General features: G+C 48.8%; 10 protein-coding genes across 10 annotated transcripts; 7 read left to right on the forward strand and 3 right to left on the reverse strand.

Annotated features, from left to right (window-relative positions):
- Positions 1-667: 667 nt before the first annotated feature.
- N7500_006452 (Zn(II)2Cys6 transcription factor domain-containing protein) lies at positions 668-1400 on the forward strand (the record flags this gene model as incomplete). The annotated part of the gene is made up of 4 exons (XM_056677596.1): positions 668-725; positions 771-943; positions 1010-1065; positions 1124-1400. The coding sequence occupies 4 exons, from the start codon at positions 668-670 to the stop codon at positions 1398-1400; spliced, it is 564 nt and encodes a 187-aa protein (XP_056532596.1).
- Positions 1401-1435: 35 nt separating this feature from the next.
- N7500_006453 (fungal specific transcription factor domain-containing protein) lies at positions 1436-2987 on the forward strand (the record flags this gene model as incomplete). The annotated part of the gene is made up of 3 exons (XM_056677597.1): positions 1436-1514; positions 1566-2458; positions 2535-2987. 3 exons carry the CDS (start codon positions 1436-1438, stop codon positions 2985-2987), a joined length of 1425 nt encoding a protein of 474 aa, XP_056532597.1.
- A 159-nt stretch (positions 2988-3146) lies between these two features.
- N7500_006454 (Kynureninase) lies at positions 3147-4739 on the reverse strand (the record flags this gene model as incomplete). Its single annotated transcript, XM_056677598.1, has 4 exons — positions 3147-3565; positions 3621-4098; positions 4185-4522; positions 4580-4739. 4 exons carry the CDS (start codon positions 4737-4739, stop codon positions 3147-3149), a joined length of 1395 nt encoding a protein of 464 aa, XP_056532598.1.
- A 722-nt stretch (positions 4740-5461) lies between these two features.
- N7500_006455 (indoleamine 2,3-dioxygenase) lies at positions 5462-6863 on the forward strand (the record flags this gene model as incomplete). Its single annotated transcript, XM_056677599.1, has 2 exons — positions 5462-6430; positions 6501-6863. The coding sequence occupies 2 exons, from the start codon at positions 5462-5464 to the stop codon at positions 6861-6863; spliced, it is 1332 nt and encodes a 443-aa protein (XP_056532599.1).
- Positions 6864-7536: 673 nt separating this feature from the next.
- On the reverse strand, positions 7537-8386 carry yaf9 (YEATS domain-containing protein YAF9; the record flags this gene model as incomplete). Its single annotated transcript, XM_056677600.1, has 3 exons — positions 7537-8225; positions 8279-8303; positions 8354-8386. 3 exons carry the CDS (start codon positions 8384-8386, stop codon positions 7537-7539), a joined length of 747 nt encoding a protein of 248 aa, XP_056532600.1.
- A 329-nt stretch (positions 8387-8715) lies between these two features.
- On the forward strand, positions 8716-9754 carry horA (ubiquinone biosynthesis protein COQ11; the record flags this gene model as incomplete). The annotated part of the gene is made up of 4 exons (XM_056677601.1): positions 8716-8761; positions 8821-8875; positions 8938-9278; positions 9333-9754. The coding sequence occupies 4 exons, from the start codon at positions 8716-8718 to the stop codon at positions 9752-9754; spliced, it is 864 nt and encodes a 287-aa protein (XP_056532601.1).
- Positions 9755-9916: 162 nt separating this feature from the next.
- On the reverse strand, positions 9917-10948 carry N7500_006458 (pre-mRNA-splicing factor SYF2; the record flags this gene model as incomplete). Its single annotated transcript, XM_056677602.1, has 3 exons — positions 9917-9964; positions 10017-10655; positions 10739-10948. The coding sequence occupies 3 exons, from the start codon at positions 10946-10948 to the stop codon at positions 9917-9919; spliced, it is 897 nt and encodes a 298-aa protein (XP_056532602.1).
- Positions 10949-11192: 244 nt separating this feature from the next.
- On the forward strand, positions 11193-13154 carry N7500_006459 (uncharacterized protein; the record flags this gene model as incomplete). The annotated part of the gene is made up of 1 exon (XM_056677603.1): positions 11193-13154. The coding sequence occupies one exon, from the start codon at positions 11193-11195 to the stop codon at positions 13152-13154; it is 1962 nt and encodes a 653-aa protein (XP_056532603.1).
- A 1560-nt stretch (positions 13155-14714) lies between these two features.
- N7500_006460 (uncharacterized protein) lies at positions 14715-15113 on the forward strand (the record flags this gene model as incomplete). Its single annotated transcript, XM_056677604.1, has 1 exon — positions 14715-15113. The coding sequence occupies one exon, from the start codon at positions 14715-14717 to the stop codon at positions 15111-15113; it is 399 nt and encodes a 132-aa protein (XP_056532604.1).
- Positions 15114-15442: 329 nt separating this feature from the next.
- N7500_006461 (velvet factor family protein) lies at positions 15443-16267 on the forward strand (the record flags this gene model as incomplete). The annotated part of the gene is made up of 1 exon (XM_056677605.1): positions 15443-16267. The coding sequence occupies one exon, from the start codon at positions 15443-15445 to the stop codon at positions 16265-16267; it is 825 nt and encodes a 274-aa protein (XP_056532605.1).
- Between the last annotated feature and the right edge of the window lie 189 nt (positions 16268-16456).

The raw sequence follows: 16456 nt of genomic DNA on the forward strand, positions 1-16456 counted from the left end.
GACCAGAATTTAGGACTCTAAAAGTCTCAAATACAGCTGTCATCACAATCAACACCGTCTTGGGAAAGCGTGCATTTATAGGTTCAAATCTGCGCCCTCATTTGAAGATCTGCAGTATGTTGAATTGTGTTGGGTTTGGAGACTGGGTAATTGTGCAAATAGATCCCTAGAGTGCGATACATAGGACCCATAGATCTTTTGATGGACGTGGTTCACACGTGGTTCCGGCCGTGTAGGGTCAGTTAGGCATCCGCTCAGGACAATTTAACCGCAATAGAAGCTCACAAGAGGTGAGCCTAGAAGACGTGGACGTATTGAACATGGTGAGCATCATAGGCTTCTGAGCTCCAGGCCCCAGGCGCCTCCACGGGCCGAGTCCATGGCTGACAAGCACTCCCGGGGCCAGGGTGCTTCCCGACAATGCACTTGATTACTCAGCTGTTTCACCAGCCCTGGAGCCAATTTCACGGTCTTACCTCCGTCTCCGGGTACACACAACGGCCTTGCTTGTTCAGATCCATAGATCCCTATGAGTGAGAGCATGCACTGAGTATATCTCTCGGCATAGTATGTGAATCAGAGTCCTGGAATACCTGATACATGCTCCTAGGATGACTGTCCTCATTGAGAGCCATAGATCCCGATATTAAATATTACGAATCTAACGATGGAAGACGAGAACTTCACCTACTCGGAGAGACCCACCAAGCGGGTTCGTCAGGCCTGTGAGCCTTGCAGGTACCACGCCCATTGTGTTGTTTAAAAGATAGCGGTCAACCAATTTCGCAGGCGTAAGAAGGCCAAATGTCCCGGAGAGCAGCCGGTCTGTTCTCTGTGTGCCAGGCTACGGCAACAATGTTTATATGCCGATGAAAGGCGTCGGCCACTTCCTGAGTCGAGTCCAAGACTCAATGATTCAGAATACCGAACATCTCACATTCTGGTGAGTATTCTTTTCTATGAATGCAAGCCCCCACCAGATTCTATCCAAATACTAATTCCATCCTAGGAAGATAGATTGCGAAGCCTTGAAAGCAAAGTGGGGGAGGTTTTGAATGTACTTGGGTGAGAACATACATGATACATATTCAAGCAATTGCTTACTATTAGAAACATGCTGCAGCTCGAGGAGTGAGCCACAAATACCCACAGAGTCTCATGTTTCGTCTGTGACATTATCAGTGCCAAGCTCATCTATTACTCTACCACCGTGGGAAGAGATTATCCCCACTGCAGAGCTATATCTGCTCTACTGCGATTCTCAGCCTCTGCCTCTTTTCTTCAGGGATAGTTTTATCTCCAGTCTACAAACACGCGAAGCAGAACTTCTTTTGCCATATTGGCACTTGCTTTTCGCTTCTCATACGCTCATCGAAATAAGGCCGAATCCACTGGCCTGATAAATGGCTATGCTGAAGTTGCTCGGGGCCTTGTTATGAAAAGAATCTCAGAAGGGCCAGTGGAGCTTTCGACACTTCAATGTCTCTGCATTTTGAGCTTGGTTGACTTCACGAGTATGATTCCGGTTTTCTAATATCTAGAGCTGGGCTAACAATATCTATCAGACGGCAATACACATCGTTCGAGCATCCACAGCAGCTTAGCAATGAACCTTGCACAATGTGCCAATCTCGGACAAGAGCCGCATTCGTCAACCAGCACAATAGTTCGCGAAGAACGCAGACGGTGTTTCTGGAGTATTTGTCTTCTCAAACGGCTACATGGCGGCGACTTCCCAATCTTAGACATACCCCAGGCCGGAGGCCCTCTGTATCCCCGAAGCCCGGTACGACCAGCACACTTTCTCTCCCCGGGGCCACCAACTGTCGAAATACGGCGAAGTGACATACAAGACGAAGGAATAATTGCATATGTGGTAATGTTGAGCGAAGTATTTGCAAGGACAGCACGATACGTGCGCCTCCACGGACGCCCAAGCAATGTCCCACCATGGTCTCCTCATTCCGAATACTCGAAAATTCTCGCTTTACAAATGGATCTCGAGACACGCATGCCATATATCCACCGGTTCAAGCCAGCCAACCTCGCTGAGCGGTCTCTCGAGGAATTACAGACTCATCGTGAATACTGGGGCCCATGGTTTCTGAATCAATTCATGTACCATACCAGCCTATGTTTACTCAATCATCCGCTACTTCTCTCGCTCAGTCTTCGCAATTTCCGGAGTACTATTCCGGAGATCTTTCTTCAGCACACCTCGGACTTGATCTCCTCGCATACAACCTGGATCATTCACTTCATCGACTGCTTTGAAGAGAAGTCATTTCTAGTATCAGATCCATTACTAGGCTACAGTGCTGCCGTTGTCGCTACAATCGAGCTACAGCTCAGTTTCACAGAAGACTTGACTATCAGAGAACGTAAGCGTGAAAGATTCGCCAAGTGTGTCAAGTTTGTACAAACCATAGGGGAAAGATGGCCGCACATGGCCCGACTGGTATGAACGTCCACCCTCTCGGGTTTCTTTTTTGAGTTAGAGTAAAATTCTAACATTTGATTCGTCATGTCAACAGGCGCATAGACTACAGCGACTAGAAGACGCAGTCTCGGCAACCTATCAATCAGATCCAGGCGCACAAAACCAAAGTCTCCTAATTGACCTATCGCGATTTTGGGAAATCCTCGAATACTCATCCAACAGCGACACAGACTCTGCTCGGCGTCTCTTTGGGGAGTCGCTTTATGCAGGCCCATCCCCTGCAGGCATCGAAGTATCTCAGACATCACCTTTGCCTGCGCCGTTTCGCTTGAATGTCCAGGGAGAAGATACACCAAATTCTCAGTCTCAATCACTAGGTACCAATACGGCCTTTCCTAGTCAGGACTACCCAGCAAACACTTTGCTCTCACCGCAGCATTTGACGCTATCTAATGATGAGTTCTCTATTCTTGCTGCCAATTTCTTTTCTCAGGGGCAAGAATTCCTACGCAGTGGTGATAACTGGGAAAGCGTTGGGAACTTCTAAGGGCTTGCAATAGCAACCCTCAACTCTTTTGTATATCTATCTTGTCTTTGATCCTAGGATTCAATAGCTCCGAAAGTTCCCCAGCATGTTATTCATTGTACACTGCATTATCATACTCGACATTCTATCCACATTTGTTTTCGTTACATAAATTATCAACTACGAATCGGCCAAAGCGCCCTTGAACTCCTTGACAAAGTTAAACACCTCAGAAAAAGTGTTGTACAGCGGCACCGGCGCCACACGAACAACACCCGGCTCCCGCTTGTCACAAATGATACCCGCGTCCTGTAGGCGTTCAGATACCTTGTGTAGCAAGCCAGGCTTGAGCAGCACACTCAGTTGGGCGCCTCGGGCATAGGGATCCGAAGGAGTGATAATATCAAACAGACGAGTCTTCTCATCGGTATCCTTCAGAAGCAGGAACTCCAGATATGCTGTCAGCTTCAAAGACTTTTGGCGTAAATCGACCATGGAGGTTTGATCGAAGACGGACAAGGCCGCACATAGACAGGTCAGATCAATCACTGAGGGGTTGGAGACCTGGAAACCTCCAGCTCCGGGAATGGGCTTGAACTCTGCTGGTGGTTAGATAAATCATGCATCGCGTGACACGAAGAGGAAGAAACTAACTGTTGTCCATCTTAAACCTCACCGACCGGTCTCCACCATACCATCCTGTCAAGCGGTGACGGAACTTGGGAGCATCTGGTCCAGCACTATAATCAACCTGACCATGTCTCTCATGCACGTAAAGACCACCCATCGCGCCGGGCCCGGCGTTGCCGTACTTGTACGTGCACCAAGCGGCGAAGTCGACATTCCAGTCGTGCATCTTCAGCTCCACATTTCCATATGCGTGTGCTAGGTCCCATCCAACGACGAGGTTCTTTGATTGGGCGTACTTGGTAATTGTAGGAATATCAAATAACTGACCGGTATAGTATTGGATACCGGGGAGAAGAAGCAGCGCTGCGCTTTCGGCATGCTCGTCAATATAGGACAGGATTTTCTCTGTTGATATTTCGTATTGTCCCTCATCTGGACCAATGAGAACCATATTCTCCTTTGCATCTAGGTCGTGCCAAGCGATATGTGATTCGATTGCATACTACAAGCGCATTAGTCATGGTAATTGAGACAGCAGATTATTACGGTCTTGATGCTAGGGAAATCCTTTCGTAGGGTGTCACTCACATGATCACTAGGGAATGCCTTCCAATCCATAAGAATCTTCCGCTTGGTCTCAGTCGGCTTGTAGAAGCTTGCAAGCAACAGGTGGAGGTTTGTCGTTAAAGTTCCCATGGCTGCGACCTCTTCAGGAGCAGCCCCGACAATACGGGACATTGAAGCAGCGGCCTGTTCAGACAGTAGTTGCCATTGTTTCAATGGTGAGTCTTCAAGATCAGTAAAGTGTCCACAGACACCGATGGACGACCACGTATCCAACTGGGCCTCCATGTACTTTGACACGGCCTTGGGCTGAATACCCAATGAGTTACCGCAAAAATATGTGCTTGGCTCTGACGAGAGACCTGTATAAGTTCGTTAGAAATCAAACTATATTTCGCGTTTCGGCGGGAATGTATCACCTGGCTTTGCCAACTTCTTCGTCGCGAGATTCGCCTTGGAGGGAATGATAAATTGGTCGCGGAATTCGCGCAAAGGATCTGCTGCATCCAGAGACGCAGCATAATCCTTTGTTGCTGCCTCCGCAGGAAAGACTGGCTTAGACAGTTTGGTGCCCGTCATGTTGATAAATGGTGTGTAATGACTCGAATATAGTATCAAGCAGGTGACAATTGTGTACGAGAAGAAGAAAATAGAGAGTTCGGAAATAGGCTTCTACTTCTTATAAGAGCCGAATCGGAGACCAAGGGACCTTCGAGGGCTACAATGGGTAACACGGATCAGGTTCCGCTTCCGTCTCCCCGATCCGTGTCTATAGCCTTACATCATAGAAGCACTTTGGATTGTTCTACACATAAAATATATCGATCTTCTCATAGGTCATCCATTTTTCACTATCATATACATAGTGCATAAATCTACAGGCCTACTATGCACGAAAGAAAAGCAAAATCTTTGATTAGCAACAGAACCAATATTGGTTCCTTCAAGTCTCAATCGGAATCTCGAATCTGAAAAGCACTCCCCTATATGATGCTTGGAAAACTAGATATTCTCAACATTTTCTAATTCGGTTGAACCAAAGTAACACAACTAAGCCTATGTATATGCATGGATCTACACGGTTCTACAGAGCGGAAGACGGATAGAGATCCGGATAGCTTCCGGATTGTATAGATTGTTTGACTAAATCGCCCCGACATAAACCGATGGGAGATATTAAAATAATGAGGCCATAAAGAACTAAGATTACTCCTCGCATTGTAAACAAGCCAGCCGTTCCCCTTTGTTCTTGTTCATATACAGGCAGTTCCCCTTTCCCAAACGCTCCATCATCATCCACAATGTTGCAATCAACGGATGCTGATCTGAATGATCTTTTCAAAAATTATGCTGAGCAAGGCTTTCTCCAAGATTCTCTTCCATTGGTCAGACTTTCAAATCCCTATTACAAGACTTGGGAGGATATAGCCTGCCAACTCCCGAACCTCATTCAAACGAGCCAGATCCGTGGTAAAATCGATGACATGGCCGTTTACACGACCGAGAATCTTCAAACAGAACCAGAGTGGCGGCGCGCTTGTGTTATTATGGGATATTTTGCTCATGCCTATATCTGGGGGGAGAGATCCCGAAAGATGCAAGCATCCACCAACCTTTCCTATTCGTTCAAGGATTCCCTGACATCCAGACAACAGAGACTTCCCCCCTCAATCTCAAAGCCCTTCCTTGAGATATCAGCACATCTGGAACTCCCTCCCTGTGCCACCTACGCTGGCCTCACACTATGGAACTTCATACCTTCGAACCCAGAAGCAGACATCACAGACCCGGACAACCTCCACGTTCAGACCTCTTTCACCGGCACAAAAGACGAGGAATGGTTCATGGTTATCTCCGTTGCCGTTGAAGCCAAAGGCATCAAGCTCATCTCGCTGATGCGGGACGCTTTCAAGGCAGTTGCGGCCAACGACGTGGACCTGCTCACTGCGCTCTTGTGCAGGTTTGCCGACGGTCTATGCGACCTCACATTGACTCTGAAAAGGATGTACGAGCACAACAAGCCCTCTGTCTTCTTCCACCAGCTTCGGCCGTTCCTGGCAGGTAGCAAGAATATGGCCCATGCTGGTCTACCCAACGGTGTGTACTATGATGTTGGTGATAGTGATGGTGTGGAAAGACCAGAGCACTGGCTCCAGTTGAGTGGTGGGAGCAATGCACAAAGTTCGCTGATCCAGGCACTTGATATTTTCCTTGGGATCAAACACTCTGCAACGGATGGGAAGCAAACTAGTGGCCCGAGTTTCATTCAGGTAAGAACACCACAGGATATCTTGGGAGTCTCCGTCTCCAAACATGGAATAAGTATTAACACCAAGGCAGCAAATGCGACACTATATGCCTGGTCCGCATAGACGCTTCCTTGAAGATCTGTCGGCTCGATCCAATGTTCGCTCGTTCATACTGGACTCGCCGGTTCAACCGCTCAAAGATGCATACAATGCAGCTGTGAATGAGCTCAAGTCCTTCCGCGATACGCATATCCAGATGGTCACTCGATACATTGTCATGGCGTCGAGACAGCCTAATCCAGCTGAGCAGGCTAAGGGCAGAATGAATCTAGCCACGGCTAGCTCTCAGATGAAAGAAACAGGCACGAAAACCAAGCTTGCTGGTACGGGTGGCACGGACTTGATACCCTTCCTAAAAAGAACCAGAGATACGGTTCAAGATGCGAAGTGCTAGGTGTCCAGATGGACGTGCGACGACTGAACGAAACTTGTGATATAGACTTGTCTTTTCATTTTGTAAAATGATATGCGTTTCTACCAGTACTATGGTTCAAAATGATCTTCCTCAACAGAATCATTTCAAGAACTAACATAGTATATGTCCCGAAATCTGGAGGTACATCAACAGAGATAGAACTGCATCCTTTGAGGGTTTTCCCTTCCCGAGTAGGTGGCATATACCCCAGTTAACCTTGTTGCAAACTTGTTATGAACATGGTTTGGATGGGATCCCTGGTGCATGCCCAAGACACCCTATGACATGGTCTGAAATTTTCCACCTCGCGGATGACAAGCAAAAGACCTCCTGTGCGTCCTAGGCACGGTCCTGGGATAACACAGATCTTCAAGCCCGTCGGTCGTATCTGACAGATAATGCAATAGTCGTGATGAATTAGGTAGGAACAGACCAATTTGAATCTTGTGGCCAGGCTATTATGAGAGGTGTAAAAACACGAACTTCGACTGTTCAGGGCAGTAGAGCCACTCAAAAAGGTCCCAGCACCGAGGAGCCTTTGTACAGGAGTAGTGAGTATGGTTGGCGAGGCACATTCAGACGAGATGCTCAAATCTCAACCACACGGCAGCAATGGCCCGGGTTCTTGGCTTCAGAAAACCGTGCGACGCAATCACCGCTTCTTCGTGTTGGTGGGAACACCCTCACTCTCTCGTAGCTCAGCCAGATACTTCTCCCTTTCGATCAGACGCTCCTTCTCTTCCTTGATCATCTGCTCGACTGTCTGCGTGGCCTCAGCCATGCGATCAAGCTCTTTTCTCTCGGTCGTGCGACTGTATGGGTTCCCGGGCGCATCATTCATGGGAATATCCGCCGTCCTGCCCTGTCCGATCTGTTTGGTGTTCTTCCCCTTGCTCTTGCCAGGCTGACTAGCAGCAGAGCCTCCGGTGAGGATCTCGTAGAATGGCTCAACGGGCTCATTGAAAATGATCTCTTCGTAGTTCTGGCTGACCACATTTTCGCGACGTTCTTTCATCCCTTCCGCATCTGGGCCGTAAGGATGGAGCTTCAAACTATGCCAGAGGGTCTGGGGCTTCTCATTTGATTCGGGCACGAAGTAGAGCTTGATCTGGATTTCGAATTCACCCCAGCCGGTTTCGGAGACTTCGAAGGGCGGATGCTCGATCGAGCGCACATTATGGGCGTATGTCTCATGCAGCTTGAATTGGACTTTCTTCAGCCAGTATGATATATCCTCGCCGTTGATTCCCTTGACGAATATCTCCCACCTGTGAGTGTGGTCTGGAGGACAATCTGCGGGCTTGTTCTCAGGATCGAAGGGATGCGCTATACTGCCAAATACTGTATTTGTTAGCTTGTGACTTGCGCCGATAATGCGCCCTTTGCGGACATACCAAATGGTCGGAACACCGAGACACCCTGCGAGCGCGTTAATTTGAATTCAGCATTTCCCAGGAGTTTGAGCTTACCCTAACGCGCTTGTTTCCTGTTGCAGATGGCATCTTGAAAGTTGGTTGTAGATTGTTGAACTAAACGTGAACGGAACGTCCAGAACAAGGGCGGAAGATAGACACGGAAAAACGGTAATCCGTCGGGGCTCAAGTAACCCGTCCAGAAGGCGAACGATACCGAATGATATCAATGACACTAACTTCAAAGTCCTGCAAGAGACAATTACATTGAACTATTTAACTGCTCCACCTATTGCAGAACTCTATATTGACCTCTTTCACTTCGCTCTAAAGTTCCAATTGCTGAATATTCTGGAATATTTGTTCCGATACTTTAGTGATATCATTCTCCAGAGCTATCCCAAAGCTACAACTACAGCATGCAGACCAAAAGACTAGTCGTCGCTGGAGGAAGCGGATTTTTGGGTTTGTGATGCCCATCTAGGATAAGCTCCTAATATCATTTCACTGACTAGCTCTTACAGGATCCAGAATCTGTAAAGCCGCAACAGCAAGGGGATGGGCAGTCACATCACTAAGGTAGCTTTCACGCCTGTTTATGGATGTATCTACAAAAGAGCAATGTACTGACCTCAGTATAGCCGATCTGGTGAGCCCCGCTGGGATGCAGTCACCGATTCACGGGAACGACCTAGCTGGGCAGGGTCCGTGGAATGGGCCAAGGCCGACATCCTCAAGCCAGAGAGCTACAAGTCACATTTGAATGGTGCCTCCGCTGTTGTTCACACAATGGGCATTCTGCTGGAAGCCGACTACAAAGGCGTTGTGCAAGGGAGAGAACCAATCTTGAGTGGCCTTCAACGAGCTTTTAGTACATCTAAGCTTGGAAGCCAGAACCCTCTAACAAGACAAGAGGGTGAGGCTTTGGAGCCAAAGGAGAAAGATGGGCAGCTAACCTATGAATTGATGAATCGAGATTCGGGTGCGTATAAGAGTTCTAAAGTCCGTTTCGAAAGCTGACACGGGTGTAATTTAGCAATTGCACTAGCCCAGGAGTCCACCAATGAGCATGTTCCAGCCTTCGTTTATATCTCTGCGGCGGCCGGGGCACCGCTTCTGCCGGCCAGGTACATCAGTACTAAAAGGGAAGCAGAAGCAACTATCACATCCACCCTCCCGAACCTAAGAAGCATCTTCATACGTCCGGGCTTCATGTACGACTCGAGTCGGAAGTTCACGCTGCCAATTGCAATGGGTGGCTTTGTTGCCTCGGAGTTCAACGCATTCCTCGGGAATAAGCTTGGGTTCCTTGGATCTATGGCCGAAAAGCCCCTTAAAGTCGATGTCGTGAGCGAAGCAGTGGTTGAAGCATTGGAAGATGAGTCCACCAAGGGTGCAGTCGGAACAAAACAGATTGAGGCACTTGCAACAAAAGCCTGGCGAAAGACAATGCTTTAGGTCTGCTGGCTGAACAAGTGACTTGTATGTTTGTACAAAAACGTTTTTTTCGGGGGCAGAGGGGAAAACGCGTAGAATCTCTGCCGGTTGATTGATGCCATGCCCAAGTACATCTCGGAGCATCCGCCCATGTAAAATAATGCAATCAATTTCACATTCAAATTAGATCATGGTGCCACGTTCGAAGCTGTCCCGAATCTCGGTGGTGTACTAGAAAAATGTTAGCGAAACGATCACAAAACCCGATCAATAGGATACTGACCTTGTTGTAGAAGCGAGCAAGTTTCTGGTTAAACTGCCTGTTCTTCTCGTTGATGTATGTCACATCCCCATCATCATCGCCACCACGGCGCTCCTTGCGTTTCTTGAGGCGCACTTCCTCTGCCTTCTGGATATCGTTGACTAGTCTGTCAACGGCAGCCCGATCTGGTTTGCTGTCTGTAAAGCCCGTCGAGTCTGCGGTGGAATAGAAGCTACCGTTCTTATCAATCGCAATCATTTCACCGTCCTCGGTCTCCACAATCTCGAGGTCGCCGTTGGCCGCGGCTCTCTCGATGGCGGCAAGCTTTTCTTTCTCGTAGGATTCCAAGTTCGGCGCCATTTCCCTCAGCTGTCTCTTGTAGATCTTCCGGGCATCTTGAGTGTAGTCCTGGAAAGCCACGTCATCTCGGTGGCGTTGCTTCTTCTCCATGCGCCTATCCCACTTCTCCGATTCGTCAACTGTCCAATCCCATGCGCGCTTACGTTCAAAGTCTTCTCCGTCGGCTTCCGTGTCCGCTTTGAGGAGGTTATGGGAGGCGAATGCATGCTTGCGGGACAATGTGTTTAGCAGGGCGGGGTCCGTGGTCAGACGCTGTGATTCGGCTGCAGTCTCTTTTAGGTTGCGCTCCGTTGCAGATTTCTTTATGCTGTGTTAGTGATGTGATGGTCTTGGAGTGACCAAGCCTATTGATCCGCACGAGTCATGTTCTGAGGGACACATACAGCTCGAGCCTGTAGGGCTTTAAATCTATCCATTCTCTCGCGCGCTTTGGATGCACCGTCATCCTTTTTGTCATCTGATTGGGCTTCCGCCTTGTTTTCGGAACTCGCGACAGGTGATTCGCTCTTGTTCTCGGTCGGTCGCTCAATGGACGATTGTTCTTGGCTCACCTCGTCCTTTGCGGATTTATCCGCATTTCTGGTCGTGACCATAATTTCCTTGGGTTGATCAATCGATGAATAGCAGTTATGGATAAAAATCGGTGGATGTTTTGTTGGCAGCCAGGTTGATAAGAAATGGAAGCTGGTTGGAGATGAGATAAAAGCGCGAATGCGGTCCAATACCGCCTCCCCTACCGCCCTTGTTCTGCCAGTCAAACCCCAGACTTAGCCCCCTTATCGGCCCGTGTTTATCTTCTCCACATCTTCCAGATCAGCTCTACTCTAGTCCCAAGTCATGGTACGACCGCACACTCGGTTGCTTTTGCAGCAACCAAGACGACGGTTTACAACTGGAAATGTGTTGACACAGCAATTGGTGCGCAGCATCTATCCCGCAGATCTGAAACTACTAGCCCGTGACCCATCACCATCTGAACTGCTTCGATTTGCTTTGAGGGATTCAACTGAGCCAGTCCATGACTCAAATGCTAATGAGGCCTTGTCTGGGTATCTCCGTGAACTTTTTGTTCCGCAATGGAACTTTAATACTCCACCTCCCCCGTTGTGGGCCTCCCTCAGAGGGCTTACCTCGCGGAACCAAGAGCTATTGGAGGGTGTCAATAGTAAGATGACCGATGTCTCATCCTTGCGGAGCTTAATTGAGAGATATGTCAATGATAAACATGGAGCGGAGCTTTTGCAGGATCAAGATTGTTTGCTGCTAAATAACGCCCTGCAAAACTGTCAACGGAAAAATACATCCGCAGAAATCCTATCGGTGCTCAGTGACTTGTGTACAAGACTGAAGCGTCTCCAACTTCCCATCAAGCCTGGTATATATTCTACAGCATTATATTTTGCATCTCTTGATCTTTCAACGTCATACCTGAAGCACTTTTTGAATGACTACCACCACATGGGCTTTCCAGCCCTAGGTCTCGAGGATAGTCTGCAGATAGTCCAATATTGCTCTGAGGCAATTGATTGCAAAGCCTTTGAGGATCCATACTACGACCTGGATCCCATTCTTTCTAAGATCACAGGAGAGGGAGAACTCATGTCCCGACATCACAGTTTGCATGATATCTTGTTCTGGACGCAATCCGCTGATCAAATTGGCAAACGATTTGATTTCAGAACCAAGGCCCAGGAATATATGTGCCTACTGGCTAGGACTGAGAATTATGAGGTGCTTCACATGTGCTGGAGTCATTTCTTGAAGAACATTCAGCCTGAAATCTATCACAGCTGCATCGCTGCCTATCAGGTAGTGCTGGCTCTGGTCCAAAATGCTAGATCCCAAACAGCAGCGAGATGGTTGGAAGATATCTCTCAACATTGTGGTGATAACTTGCCATTCATTGCCAAGTTCCCGAATCTTCAATTCCTCCTTGGTGATTCTATTGTGGGCGAGGCACTACCTGACCTAGTAAGAGGAGAGGACTACCTGGAGCTACTTCAAGTTTGCCTTGATGACATAGAGCAAAGGATGGGTGTTCAATGGAGCCCTGAGAGTCAGCGTCATCTCAGTATTGCCTTAGACCCGTTAGATACAAACTGGGCAGCATTCGAGGACCATACGTCGCCCGAAATCGGTAACAACCCCATTGGGTCTGATCATGGACAACTGTACGCTGAGCTTTGCGTTCATGGCTGCTCTAAATCTCCGGCTTCACTGAGCAGGATCACAGATCTGTTGAATGACTTCGACGGACAGCCTCAGAATATTGTCCCTTGGCTCGATTACAACCCGGCAAGGCTGAACGAATTTCGGTCGAATTTCGAATTGCTCGAGCTCCGATGGGTGCCGGCACACTCACCGATCGAATTTTCTGACTCCCAGATTCCGGCGCTGCGTGATTTCTCTGAGCCTATGACGCCATCTACCCTAGGCCTTATCCGAGCTCGTTTGATCATTCATGGAGTTCCTCAAATGGGGATCAACAACTTACATTTGATGCAACTCGGCTGCATGGATATGCGGTATGGTCCGGACCAACCATGGCAACCATCCGGATATATTGTGGTCTGGGATCGTCATTTCGGGCAGCTCCTCGGGCTTTATGTCGGGCAGAACACCGGAGTCATTGATTGTGGACCTGCGCCTTCAGATGGTCCTCTGGGTGCCTTGATGCATCTCACGATTCCAGCCAATGACGAGCGAACAATATATCCTAGTGGTATACGGCCTCACTCTCGAAATTGCTGGGGACCGTACTATCTCGATGTGGATCCCAGTGCAGATCTAGAGTATTGAATGACTTTCCTACAGGGTAGAACACACCTGAAATCATGAAGAATGACAATTGTGAACAATGACACTTGGAGAGATGAATCATGGATGTTAATATAGGGTGTGCGGTGATACACTTCGGTACAATTTAAATCTCCCACAATGTTGTAGTCACCGGTCTTATCCTTTTCGGATGCTGTTTCCTCTCCAGTATTACTCAATTTTCAAACCATGCGGACTTTTGATGGTATTCTGTCATTTTGCCTTGAATCCAATGTGGCCCCATCGACCTAGGTCTACCAATGACCCGATTTTAGCAGTTCCCAAGACAGGTCGACGAGGATACCGATCACAACTCGGCTTGCCTCGGTGTTCTCTACAACACAGTATATCATCGAGTGATTTCACTTCCAAGAATCAAGCCACCCACGCCATTTGCCATCGGGATCACCGATAACGGTGGGGGGGGGCCCATATTGAAGCCTTTAGGGTCTTAGCCAAGGATTCTTGTCGCTCCCTAGGAACCTCTCCACGCCGGTTGTACGATCAACACGTGGTGATATGAATCGCACTGCAACATGCAGTTGCAGATCCGCACGGCTCTCAAGGAGGCAATCACGATGAAATGAGGATCTACAACGAACTACGTAGTCACATTTCTGGTGCATACGGATTTCTGGGGTCTATAACATATATCATTCCAGTTTAAGGATTGCAATGAGGTCATGATCTGCGTCTGTTGAAAGTTGAGAATTCGCGATAGTCAGGCGATTCCGAGTTCCCTAAATCTGCCGGTGTCGAGAGCTTCAACGGCCCCACTGGAACAATTCCCAATCCCCTTGGGAGTTTTCAGTCTTCCAACATATTCCACCGGGCAAATCTGCTGAAACTCCAAATACATCCATAGCCAGATCCCGGTTCAGCATGATCTATCGAGTTATTCACGCCTAGACTCAATGGCAGAGATATCCATAGCTGATCCCAGATTGCATTTGAATTGGACTTCTAGAGAGATGTAGATATCTAGAGAATGGCCAATACGCCACACTCCAGCCACTTGTACGAGATCATGGGCAGTTCGCAAAAAGGCGACATTTGTATTTTGGCTCCCGATAGGTCCACGACCTGGACTCTCGCAACTTCAGTTCCACCGCAACTTCCACTGACCGTCTTTCGAATGCCCACCGAATCCACTTGGATTCTCGCAAAACCCGCTCGGCCCGTTCCCCAGCTCATCTCAGTGGATACTCTGAAAAAAAAAAAAACATATTGATGCCATTCCCACTTCCTTGTCTTCTTATTTTCAAAAGCAATCGGTTTGAATTTTGGGATTTGGATTCCTATTTTCTTTTTCCTTTTTTTTTCCCCTTCCCGATTAGCCAAATTGACATCTGTGAAGTAGAACTAGTTATATCGTGTGATGAGATCTTGACTTCACATGATGATCAGATATCTTCACCGGATATGCATTGTGTTTTGGCTCTTTCCCATTCCCAACCGATCTATAAATTCTACTTGTGACTATCTTCTGGGTATTCAATGTCTCATCTGACCCGAGGCTGAAACATAACGCAAGTCTCCGAGATGTCGAGACCACTCCAGCAACGTGGGAATTCCCCGGAATGGCCATGTATCGATTCGGTCCCCCGCACTCAACATCACGGCCCGATACCCATGCCATATCCGTACCGACATGAGCCTCGACAGGTACCCCAGACGGGTTATGAGCGACCTATGCTCGGAGCACCCCTTGCTTCGAGGATTCCCGCCTTGGTTCTTCCGGACAGAAGCACGGATCCCCGATATATGCTCGCCTCCGACAATGCCTACATGAATACACAACCGGTGCCGCAAGCGCTCCCGCTGCGATCTTATCCCGGTGCTGATGCCCGTCACCCATACGAAGAGAGATACCCAACGTCGAACCATGCCCGGGACTATGACAGTCACCGGAGCTGGACATACGACGTGGAGTCCCAGTAAAGTCCCTCTCTTTTCGTTTCTGTTGAACCACCTCGATCTGTCAGTGGCCCATCCTGATGCAATGTATTTGGCTTGAGATTTCAGAACACAATCCCTCTCATGTCACATCTGTCCTAGGTTACACAATGCAGGGAGATATTCACCCCCATATTCTGACCAAATCCCATATAGACATAGCAGCAGTTCCACAGCCATGCCCAGTCCCGTCTGGTCAGATAAAAGCGCTGCCCACGCATTCAACCCTATCTTAGCCAGCACTCATCAAGACCCGAAACCATCCCGAACCGCGAAATACCGAATGCCACACGGCTTCGACAAACTCCTCCACCATGAACCGGAGCCAGAATCACCCCCTCCACCACCCAGACGACCATCCACACAATCGAGATACCATCTACATATCCGACAACAACCCATCGCCGCACGCGCCTGCGGCGCAGGCGACAGAGACCGTCGCCCCGTCGATCCGCCCCCCAATTGTGCAGATCCTCCTGACCGACTTCGACTCCAGTTCACAAGAAGACCGGGATCTCCTCCAAGATCCCCGCTTCACGGTGGGCTGTCTACTATTCCCCGTCTCGCCCTCTTTACCATGGGCCGAACCCACAGACACACATGCGCATGAGCGCGAGCGCGAGCGCGATCAAAATAAAGACCGGGACCGGCATCGCGATAGAGAAAGAGAAACAGACGGCATCGCCCGCACAGACGACAACTTCTCAACCCCTTTACTATCTGGTAAAGCCTTCATGTCCCCCTTTTACGTCGACGCCGACCCAGACCCCAACTCCGCGCCCGCACACCCATCCTCCACCGATCCCAACCTCTCCAACCCTCCGCAGAACGTCTGCAACCACGCCGCCTCGCGACTCCACCAACCAGCTACCTTTTTCATCTTCGCAGACCTTTCAATCCGCTCGGCGGGGCTATACAGGCTCCAGTTCCGATTGATGAATTGGGGCTCTGTTGAGGATACGGGCCAGTCGATGCCGATTCTTGCGGAGGCGTGGTCTAATCCGTTCCGTGTGTATCCTGCGAAGGATTTTCCTGGGATGAGGGATTCGTCAATTCTTGCAGAGGGGTTGAAGGAGCTTGGGTTTGTGGAGTTGAAGACGAGGGGGCACGGGAAGGGAAAGGGGAAGAAGAGACGATGATTGAGGGTTTTGTAGTTTTGCGAGAGGATTCTCTTCTCTTCCGTTGTGTTGATATTATCATCCTTCGAATATCTTGGTTGGTTTGGAGTCTGTGAATTTCTCGGGGTTGGCAGGAGGAAAGGAAGACTAGGAATTGGGGATGAAACAGGCATAGCGTTTGATGATGTTCGTCAATCATAACGACAGTTT

Source organism: Penicillium coprophilum, assembly GCF_028826855.1.
Source record: "Penicillium coprophilum strain IBT 35676 chromosome Unknown utg000004l_segment0_segment0, whole genome shotgun sequence".
NCBI classification, from domain to species: domain Eukaryota; kingdom Fungi; phylum Ascomycota; class Eurotiomycetes; order Eurotiales; family Aspergillaceae; genus Penicillium; species Penicillium coprophilum.